Source organism: Kryptolebias marmoratus, linkage group LG18 (assembly GCF_001649575.2).
Source record: "Kryptolebias marmoratus isolate JLee-2015 linkage group LG18, ASM164957v2, whole genome shotgun sequence".
Classification (NCBI taxonomy): Eukaryota; Metazoa; Chordata; class Actinopteri; order Cyprinodontiformes; family Rivulidae; genus Kryptolebias; species Kryptolebias marmoratus.
In genome coordinates, this window is record NC_051447.1 from 17,966,173 (window position 1) to 17,977,892 (window position 11,720).

Sequence of the window (11,720 nt, forward strand, 5' to 3'; positions counted from 1 at the left end):
TTGTGTGCGGCGCGCGGGCACTCTGCTCAATTTCTCTACCCCCCTCTTTCTCTCTCTCCACCCCCCCCCCCCCCAAACACACACTTTAATCTCACCCCTTTAAATGAAACGAGGTGCTGCAGCGCTTACTCAAACTGGAGACGAGTCGTAAAAATACAAAATAAAACTCAACAAGTAAAACAGGAGCAGGAGTTTGACTCGCCAAAGTCAGGTTAAAACCAGGATCACGCTGTTGCTTTTTTATTTTAAAATGCACGTAGTAACCATCCGTTTATGTTGCGTCCTAAAATTAACTTGAAACATTTACTGACTAATAATGGGAGTTTTTGTGCTGATGAAATCCGGTAAATTCCCCTCAGGCTGTTTCTAAAGTGTTGATATGTCCACCATCATCTGCACACCTAAAACACACATTGGGGGACAAATGGAGGGGTGTGAGAATCCATCGCCGCCTTAACACCACCCCGACAGAGCCCCCTTCGTCTCCTTCACCCCTCCTCTTCACTGAGCTGCTTCTGTCTGCTGGTGAGGAATGTGTCAGTTTGACCACATTATTTCTTCTCCTTCATCTCGCCATCCGGCTTCAAATCTCTTCCATTTTTTTTTTTTTCCATCTGTGTTTTGGTTGTTTTGGCTTCGCTGCGTTTCTTTCTATGTGCACAATTCGCTTCTGTTTGTAGAAACGGGATAAGTCAGAGCTAACGAACGGTGTTTGATTTTATTTTTTTTTTGCCTTAAATTTCAGAAATACACTGCAACACTCAAACGACCCGACATAATAAAATACAAATAATTTAAATCCAATTAAAGGTAATTAAAAAATGTATTTCAACCGATATAAAACACGAGTTCCCAACTACAAACTTTAAACAACTATTTTAGCGACTATTTTTTTTATGAAGGAAACGTGAGTCACTGGTTTTAATTTTAGAAGCAAAGAAGAGTAAAAGAGGAAGAAGAGAAGCGGCACGCGAGCGGACACTTACAGTAACGCAGGAACCAAGAGCATCATCGAAACCTCTGGGGTTGGAGAGCACACACACTCTGGCAGCTCGCGCACGCTCTGCTCCGCTGTCAACACACACACACACACGTAGATGCTCTCACACACTCCGTCCACAGCCACGGTGATGGAGTGCATTACTGGAAAGCAAGAGTTTTAAGCGCTCTCCTCCTAAGTCATTGTAATCCCTGCATTTATCTCCATACATTCTGCTTTTTGCTGTAATCCTTTAAATTTTTAATTCCTCCTAGCTGTTGTTATCTGTTATACTACTTTGCTGGATTGTACGCTTATTTTTTTTTTTTTTGCCCGCATCTAAATGTGCTTTTAATTCAAGGGTTGCCCTGCAAATCCACCCCGCCGACCGCAGTTTATCACAGAACAAAAAAAAAACCAAACATAATGCAATAAAAGTCAAAGCAGGTTGGAAAAGGAGAGAGGGAGACAAGTTGCGTGAATTAAAACATTGAGTATTATAACATAATCTGCGTCTCGAGGCGTTGGGATCAAACAGCCATTATTCCACTTGTGTTGACAGTGCAGGGTTCGAGGGTTCACACCTCTAAATGAAACGGGCCCTGCACAAACAACACAGATTAATATTAGCATAAGGCACAGAAAAACAACAACACCGCCGCCGCCGCAGATCCAGAAAAGGATTAACCGGGGGATTGAACTTGGATTAAATGAATTTGGGAGAAGAGACTCCGGACTTTTAGTTGGCAGAAGGTATCCGAGAAGCAGAAGTAAATAAAGTTGTGTGAAGCGGAGATGGGATCACACGTTCAGACCTCTCTTACAGCACTTCGTTTTTCCTCTTTTAGACACACACGCTCACACACATCAGAGCTGTCTGAAAGTATCGATCTGAGTGAACACAACTTTGAGTCAGGACAGACGAACAGGAGGGGGGACTCATTTCCGTCCCTGATGGGACAAGCACGCTCTAACACGCTTATATCTAGATTTGCTTCAGCTTTGAATATCTTTAGTAAAAGTAGAGAAGTGAATCATCAACTCTGTCACACTCCGAGTCACACACTCCGCCACACACACACACACATTATACCTTTCCACTTCACATCTCTTCTGTCATCTGTATGTGAATGTGTGTGTTTGTGTGTGAGAGAGCGAGGGGGGAAAGCGTCACGTACCTGTTACACTCCTGAGGTAGCTCAGGCTCAGTGAGCATGCTGGAGTAAGGGTCCGTCTCTCTCGACAACAACAACATAAAACAGTCCCACAATGCTCAGATGAACAAGGTTAGTCTCCCCAAAACAAGACGGGATTGAAGTGATCCTTCAACCTCTCACACACACTGCTGTTTTCTCTCTCTCGATGTGTGTATGTGTGTGTGTTCCTCTCTCTCTTTACTCACACACTTCCAAGCTCGCACCCTCCCTCCCTCTCTCTCTCTCTCTTTCTGCCTCCGTCCCTCCTCTTCTCCCTCCCTCGCTGTAAGCTGTGAGATCCAGGCTCGGCTCTTAAAGGGCCAGCAGCGAGGTCCACACACACACACACCGTCTCCATTCAGCAAAGAGAGAGAGAGTGTGTGTGTGCAAGTGAAGGGGAGGGGCTTCTTCTTGACCCTTCCTCAGGACCACCCCTCTGGTTTTCCTCACAGATCATGTAAACACAAGAACTCGGGCTTCAGTACAGGAAATAAATGGAGCTATTTAATATTCAATATCTCTATTTGCTCCCAAAACTTCTCGTCCAACTGCAAGGGCATGTCGTCTTCTGTGACAGAAAGCTTCAAATAAAAAAAAACAGATTTAAATGGAACTGTTCATTAACTTTCAGAGTCCCATTCAAGATGGCTGCCACAACCGATCAACCTAAGCAAACAAACGCGGCGACAACGTAGTCAACTTTTATAGTTATTGAGCTAAAACTGGGTGTGGTTGTAGCTGAGAGCTAACAGACCGTCTGTTAGCAAAATATCTCATGAACCACTATATATATTTTAATGAAACTTCTAAAAAGTAAACACTGAATGTTCTAATACAACTAAATAACTTTTAAAGCCAACCCCAAGTCAAGATGGCTGCCAACTTTTATAAATTTTTGAGCTGAAAACGCCCCCGAAATTTGCAAAATTCGCTCAATCTTTAAGTAAAAGTGAGCCACATGTTGGTTTAAGCATCTGCAGCTGCTGACACAAAAGAGCTATAGTTTTTGTTTGCATGTGACTCAGCTTGAAAAAGGTTTGTAGCTCATTACAGACGCATTCAGAGGGTGCATACTTTCTAAAGTTTGTTATCTCTACTAATGCTTCGGACTCATCCGTGCTTAATTTGTCAATTTACATTTATTCTTCCTCCTTCACTGTCCCTTTGGTTCCGCCGCGTTAGGAAAGTGAGGCCGTTTTGTGCTCAACTTTGAAACACATCATGCTCTTCACATGATTGGTTATGCTAACAGAATAAAGCGGCAGAACAGTGGATGTGAAACAAACCTTGAAACAAGATTAATATAAGGTTTCCTGAGGTTGGAGCCTTTGAATTCTTTCAAAGAGCAGAGAAATTCACGGCAACACTGTCCAACAAAGGTCAATTACATCGCTGTTTGAATTTAAATCATTTCTTTAATGTTTGGCTTTTATGTTCCTGTTGAAGGAGAAATAATTTTTAACAGATTTAAAACAAACCATATATGTTTAGCTGGATGAAACTGTGAACACCGCAACCATTAAAATCTCCTAAATAGCATTTCTAATGCATTTAACGATATTAATAATGGACCTCTGCAGGTTATTACGTTGCTGTCATTACAATTTAACACTGATGTGAACGTGAGGGGAAATCCCTCTTCTGTCATGGCCACGTGCCAAATATCAAATCTAATGAACCTGAATTCATGTTCTCTAAGGCAATCTTCAGATAAATGTCATTTGATTACTGCACGAGCACTGATGTCGACATATTTGAGTAATCCATCTCTATCAATTTACAGCCTCTTTCTTCTCTGCGTCTGTGTGAACGTTCGCAGCCATTATTTCTCGCTGAAAATGAGTTTTCTCCAACGGTTTTTAGTTTTTCTTATTGTTGCAAAACAGCCTGCGTGAGCTCCGCAGGTAACTGAGAAGCTGGTCGAAATCACTTTCGCTTGATTGCACGTGCATAACAAATTATTGGCGTAGCGTTTGTGAAGGAATGCACGTCGCCTGCCACCTTTCATGCCAGAGGTTTAGATTAGGATCACTTCAGAGTATGTGTTGTGAACGACTCTTTAGCTGCAAAGACTTTGAACTAAGAGTTCCCAGATAAAATTTTAATTGTTTCTTAAGACCTATTTTTACCTTAATCAGCTCTTTGGTCTAATTTGATGGAGACTGACTGTCATTCCTGAACAAAACAAAAGGCCTAGCGCTCCTTAAAGAATGCATATCGCATTCTGCTGTTCTCTTTTCAGGGGTCTCATCTTCCTCCATCTGTGTCCATGTCCTCTCTAACTGCATCCATATCTGTCCTCTTTGTCTCTAACATCCTTCTGTCCCTCCTCTGGACATGTCCAAACCGTCTCTAACTTTATCTCCCAGTCCTTCAACCTGTGCTGGACCTCTGATGACCTCATTCGTAATACTGTCCATCCTCGTCCCTCCCGAGGAGAACCTGAACATCTTCAGCTCTGACACTTCCTGTTCTGTCTCCAAACCAACATGGCTGCTCTCACCGCTGTCTGTAAACCTTTCCTTTGATCTTTGCTGCCACCCTTTTGTCTCAAATGACTCCTGAAACTTTTCTCCAACCTGCCTGGACTCTCTTCTTCACCACACTCCCCGTCCTCCTGGACAGTGGACCCTAAGTCCTTGAAGTCCTGCACCTCTGTGACCTCTGACCTTGTTGCCTCACTGTTCCACCTGCCTCCACCTCTCCAGGTTCTCTTCCTCCTGTTTAACCTGTGCTGGACCTCTGATGACATCATTCCTAATCCTGTCCATCCTCGTCCCTCCCAAGGAGAACCGCCACTTCCTGTCCTGTCTCCTGTCTTTTTGTCTCCAAACCGTCCAACATAGCTGGTCTCAGCAGCTACTACCACACCACATTTCTAGCTAATTATCTATAAAATTCACTAAGTTATAGCTGTGGTGGCCATGTTTAATCAGAAGGGAATCAGTTGCAGATGTGCAGCTGTTGATTACTTCCTGAGCGTTTCATTAAAAGGCAAAAACATCATTGCTCGCTCCCGAAAGGCGAGTTGAAATAAACGTTTTAGGACGTTGTAATATTTGTGACGTAGGCTGATTCTGCCGGACTACAGAACATATGCTGAAGCTCACATGCATGAATGAATGAAGTCATGCATGAATACATACAGACACAATAAGCACATGCAACCTGTCTGCAGCCTTCACCAATCCCCCTCACCCTTTGTCTCCTCAGGTGTGTGTGTGTGTGTGTGTGTCAGCGGTCGGTGCGTGTTGTTTTCAGCCCTTAGTGCTGTCAGTCACTATTAAGGGTGTGTGGTCTGTGTGTCACACATACGGCCAATCCAGCCATTGTTCTGGGGAGCTCAGAGAAAAGCAGAGCTGACAGACTGCCACTTCTGCGTTACTTTAACACGCACACACTCAGACACACACACATTCACACTGCTGCACAAACAGAGGAAGCGAGCAAGATTTACTGTAGACACACAGACACTGTACAACCACATTCAGCATTCAAATACCGGCCATTATCAGGGTGGGAGTACATTAACCCACTCATCAAACAACACTAAAATGAATGATATACTGGAGAAAATGCAGCGTGAACGCTGAGGGCTAACTTACTTTGCTGAAATCTGCTGACAAAGCAAAAAGAAAAAGAACAATAAATATAAGCCTAAATGAGCAAAATGATACCTGAAAGTAAAAAAAAAAGCCAAATGATGGCTCAAAACAGAAGCTAAGTGCTAAAAGGCTCGTTAAAAGTAGCAGAATGGTAGCCAAAAGCTACAAGTAGCATAAGAAGAAAGAAATAGAGCAAGTAGGCTGAAGCAGATTTCAAAGAAGACAATGTTTTTGAAGGAATTGAACTGATTTTAATGCATTTCTATAGGGTTAATGTTTGTAAATGAAGTAAATATTTGGACCCGTCTTATGAATGAGCTGAACATTTTAATATACAGGTGGCTAAATTACAACGTATGAAGAAGTAGTTAGATTGTTCTCTGGATTTTGTCGTTGCATGCAGCGTTGAAGTCATAAAGCCAGATTCAAGGTCCTGTTTTAGTTTGAAAATAAATCTTTGGGTTAATAAAAAGACAAACAAAAGAAAAATGTTAGAATAAAAACCATCATCTGAAGCAATTGAGAGGAAGTTGGTGAGGAAGGTTGTTCTGGATTTAAACTGAGGAAAAACCAAGAAGAGTTGGAAAAATAAAACCGATACAGATATGTTAAACAGAAGGCCTTTTTGTTTATAAAAGCAGCCATTAACGGTATATTCTCTTTTTATACATTCGATAGGACAAAACAAACACCCAGAAGGAAGGGTCCAGTTTGGGTGTAGTTTCAGTCTGCATGCAGACCAGTGATGGGGGATAAATGATTTGGTTTGAAAGGAGCCGAACGTCTAAATCAGGGGTGTCGAACCCAGTGATGCAAGAGGGCCAAAATTAAAAATTTGGTCCTAGCCAAGGGTCAATCACAATCAATATTTGTTAAAAATTACATAAATTAATTGGTTTTAGATGTATTATGTCAAATCATTCATATAGAAATATCAGTGACCTTTTCCTAGTTACAGATTATACATATGTTTTAATGAACACAGACAAATAGATCAAACTTTAAAAAGCTCATCATTAGCTGTCATTTCTTACGCCTCACTCAGCTTTTAAATGAAGTTTTAACATTAAAACAGATTTTTCAACAAAAACCTGATCATACAGAAATTAAAACTATATATTGTTGGCTTCTAAGTCACTGTCAGAGAAAACTTCAGTTTTTTGAAGCAAAATAAGATCAGAGACTCGATCTGAACCAGACTAGAGGGCCGGATGAAATGTTACAGAGGGCCGGATCTGGCCCGCGAGCCTTGAGTTTGACACGTGTGGTCTAAACCCTGGTCCTCGAGAAACACCATCCCGCATGTTTTAGTTGTTTCTCTGCTTCGACACGCCTGATCTGAACAAGCGAGTGATTAACAGGCTTCTGCAGAACCTGTAGAACAGGAAAAACGCTAAAACATGCAGGACGGTGTTCCTCGAGGACCAGGGTTTGGAAACCAGGACGTCTAATGGACACCAGAGGGCGAAGGCGGTAGCACCGCGAGCGAAATGATAGTGTTATCAGACAGTTGCCAGAGCATCCAACTGTCAAAACGGTGAGTTAAGGTCACCAAACACTAGGGGTCACATTGTGGATTTGCATGAGGCCTGATAGTGTACAGATTAGGGGTGGAATTATAAAACAATTATTGGTGTATTTCAATTATCTTAAAACTTAAAGGACTATGGTTTATTTTACATAAATGAACTAACAAAAAGTTCACAATAACATGAAAAAAACCAAAAACAAAACAAACTCAATCTTGGACTGCTGTCCAACAATTAGCATAGATGCTAACTTCATATTGAAAATGAGCATCGTGTATTACTGGAAATTTATACACAAATAAAATGTTTCAAAGTCATTAGTAAAGACAGCCATGGTACGTTAGCTTCAGCTTTCACTTACAGACATATACTCGTCAGGATTTAGTAAAAAGAAGATAAAAAAAGATGTGAAAACACAGCTTTACTGCAACACATTTCTACGACAGGAAGCTACGGTAACAATACTAGGACAAAAACCATGCAGCAACTACTCTGCTGACTCTTAGTAGCAGCACAGATTAACATAATCAATTTTAGACACTTGAAAATCAATTTGGAATTATCCATATCTGCAATGCATGTAAAAGCAGATTACTAGTACAGATGTCCGTGGCCTGATGTTGGAAACAATGGATGCAAGAGGGCACATACACATGAAGGTTCTGGTTGCTCGGGACAGACAACACCAAAGGAGGATTGATGTATTGTATGCCAAGCATTACAGAACCACATGATGTGTGCATGATATTAAGACACGGGCTGGATTTGGGCCATAGATTGATAAGCAGCATTGTGCAATGTTCAGCAATGACTCTTGGTTCTGCACATTGCAGCGCTGAAGGAAGAGGACCAATCCTGCCCATATTATTGGGACAGATACTGATTATACTCCTGGCATCATGTATAATCTAAATGAAATCATGAAACTAAACATGAGCTAAAACAGTCAAAATAGTAGCTAAAATCATCTAAATAAAATCATTATGAAGTTAAAGCTGAGCTAGTGCTGGGCGATATAACGATACATATCATGGGGACGATAGAAAAGTGTCTATCGTGATATATTTTCTTCTATCGTTTCTATCATAATTGTATTGATTCTTCATGTAAATATTTCATAACGTAGGCTACGACGAATGTATTAGTGTTGTCACTTTGCATACATTCAGTTTATATAAGTGATAAATAAGAAGAAAAAATAACTATTTTGAGAAGAACCTCCGTTTTGCGACATGACGCTGCTTTACGACAGCGGCTTTCTGTGCGGCGCCGTGTTTTCACCATAAGCGCTGAAAGATGGAGACGCAGGAAGTATCAAACCCGGGGTCGCAACAAGTAGAGACAGCTAGCAGGCAGCCCAAGAAGAAAGACTTTTACCAAAACCAGGGGGACGTCTGTGATTTGGTTCAAGAAGTCTGACACGGAGCAGAAAAAGGTAACATGCTAACTCTGCTAATGCTAATGCTAACTCTGCTATTAGACTGTTTCCTCATCTGACGCCAACACAACAAACCTCTTCTATCACTTAAAGAAGAACCACGAAAAAGAATATTTAACAATCCAAAAAGTGCAAACAAACAAGTTGTAAAAGAGCCGGGAAAGTTGTGAAAAGTGAAACTATAGCCGGCCGAAGATAATGGAGTCTGTTGTCATTTGATACTGTTACGTCTAACAGGTACATATATGTTGCTGCACTAAAATGCAGCAGATCTCATTTGTGAAAGTTCAGTTAAATGTCACTTCAAAATAAAGCTTGAAAAAGGTAAGAAATTAGATTATTTTTTCATATTTTTCAGAGAATAACTGACAACGTACATAATTGGGGTATAGCGTGATATATATCGTTATCGTGATATAAAATTATCCATATCGTGATATAGGATTTTTTTCCATATCGCCCAGCACTAAGCTGAACTAAACAACAATTAGGCTAAGACAGTCAAAATATGAGCTAAGATAAACTAAACTAAATTTACAGGAAGGCTAAATAAGCTAACATAAACTAAAACATGACAATGCTAAGCTAAGGGTACAACATGACTAACAGCCAACATAAGAACATGTGAGGGATTGGATTTGCCAGCAGACTGATATATCTGTGAATTCAGAGTGCTGAATGACTGCAGAAATTTGTTTAAGAAGCTAAAATCGAAGTGGTAAAGTTGGCTGCAGAAAAAGCAGACCAAAAGCTAAAACTATAGCTAAAAGCAAAAAGGAGCATTAGACAAAGAGAACAATGGTTTTGAAGGAATTAAAGACGTTTCAATATATTTCTCAAGGAAACATTTTTGTAAATAAAGTTAAATAATAAAACATTATTCCCATTAAAGCCAAACATCTCAATATATGAGTGGTTAAGATGGTGCAAAGTATGTGGAAGTAGTTTGATTGGGGAAACAAATCGTATGGAGGAAAGTTAATGATGATACAAAACTTCAATCCAGCAGCAAAACTATAAAATAATAGTTTATGTAATTCAATGTAAAACCTGGTTTTGGTCTCCCAATTTCTTTGAGGTAATCTATAAACATTAGAAATGATGCCAAACTGAAGATGACCTTTTGAACTTTGTAATTTTTTGCCTTGGAAGACATTTTACCTGAATGCTGTCAAAAAATCACATTTGAGCAACAAAATCTAATCAGGATATTTCCCAACTTGATGTGAATATTTGTGCCGGATCTTAAAAATAAAAATCTGAATTACTCTTTTGTTTACAAAACTGGCCCGGGCAGAAAACAAAATGGTCGCGGCTGATGCTGGTGCAGCCGGTTGCCAGTTCTTTCTGAATGAAAACATTTTACAGCATTAAATGAATAATGATTCAGTTGACCTGTCCAACTTCATGCCAGTTACAGGGGGCTGCACGGTGCTCGTGTAAACATGCAACAAACAAGTTGTTACAAATTACAGACAAGAAAGCAACAGGTAATTGCTAGTTTTAGCTGGCACTGGCAATGACCCCAACCTGATGATAATGGTGGTAAAACATCCCTATCACACACAGTTGCACAAATTAAACTGAGCAGACTCTTAACAAGTGTATTAATGCCTTCATATGAACTGAACTTAACATTAATACATACAGACACATTAGAAGGACACACATTGACAAAAATCCCACCATCCCCTTTATGTATTATAAACATCTCTGCGTCAGCCACAATCTGTGGCATTAGTTTTCTATTTCCCTAATCTAATTCATGGTCAAACGAAGAGAATACACTGGAAGGGCTAAATCTAATCGCATTCCCGACTAAATTGAGCCCCGATTGAACACCGCATCTTTCCTTGACCCTGTAAACAGCTGCAAAACCAATGATAACCTCATTTGTGCATTACAGAAACCTAATTTCGCTATTATGCGACTGAGACGGCGGCAATCGCTCAACATAACGGAGCAGCACTGACCCGGGCGCACCCCTCGCCCTGCTCCCCCCCCGCCCGCCTGAAGACGGCTTGAAGAATAGGCACGAGGCTCACATTTGAATAGAGCTTTATGAAATTACCGTTCAAACAATGGAAATGGCTAAATGTGCCTCAGAGTTTACTTACCATGAACTCAGCCATGATTAATACTGACTGGACAATGGACGGGTAGGATTCTAAGGCAGACGGAGACAAAGTCGGTGGTGTTTTGCATCGGAAAGTTTCTTCTGGTGATTGCATCCATCAGACTGACCCCAGAGCCCAGCAACAGAGAAGAGTTTTAAACTATATTTCAAAAGAAATGGACAAGAATAAAACCGACATGGAGTTCTTCCGGAGTAAACAACCTTCCAGGTGTAAACAGTCATCTGCCAATCTGCTTTATCTGTATTGATCCTTAAGAAGCTTTATTCATAACCTGAATTTTGCCGTTAAGTGTTTGAGAAACACAAAAGTGAAACGATATGACAAAACTTGCTTTCACTAGATGTGCACTCACAGAATTAAAGGAATAACATTCCTTAAAGGAGTGCATATCACCCACCGCCTTTCTAAATACTGAAAAATGAGTCACAGCCATTTTGGCCAAACTTTGTGAATTATATGTGCAATCTCATGTGATATATTGTGAGATCTCAGAGACTGTGTTGAGGATGACTCTCAGCCACTACTGCTCCAAATTTATCTCAGTGTCTGTAAAATTTAGAAATTTCTAGCCATTTTTGTGTTGGCCATTGAATCTGGTTGACTCCAAAAGCTTATGAGCTTTAAAATTAGCTCAGTGGGGAATAAGATCCATCCATCCATCCATTTTCTTCCTCTTATCCGGGGTCGGGTCTCGGGGGCAGCAGCCTAAGCAGGGAGACCCAGACTTCCCTCTCCCCAGCCACTTGGGCCAGCTCCTCCGGGGGAATCATTCCCAGGCCAGCCGAGGAACATAGTCCCTCCAGCGTGTCCTGGGTCTTCCTCTGGGCCTCCTCCC

General features: G+C 40.9%; 1 protein-coding gene across 18 annotated transcripts in view; it reads right to left on the reverse strand.

Moving 5' to 3' along the window:
• sox5 (SRY-box transcription factor 5) overlaps positions 1 to 11,720 on the reverse strand; it is a 291,505-nt gene that overhangs the window by 107,429 nt on the left and 172,356 nt on the right. For 4 of the 18 annotated variants that reach the window (XM_017429905.3, XM_017429908.3, XM_017429904.3 and 1 more), the window contains exon 1: positions 2,158 to 2,409. The exons of 12 other annotated variants lie outside the window; for them this stretch is intronic. In XM_017429905.3, coding sequence (XP_017285394.1) covers positions 2,158 to 2,234 — 77 coding nt within the window. In that variant the 5' untranslated portion in view covers positions 2,235 to 2,409. Of the gene's footprint in view, positions 1 to 2,157; positions 2,411 to 11,720 lie in introns of those variants that run through there. 2 more of the 18 variants (XM_037981192.1, XM_037981186.1) reach the window with 1 other exon arrangement.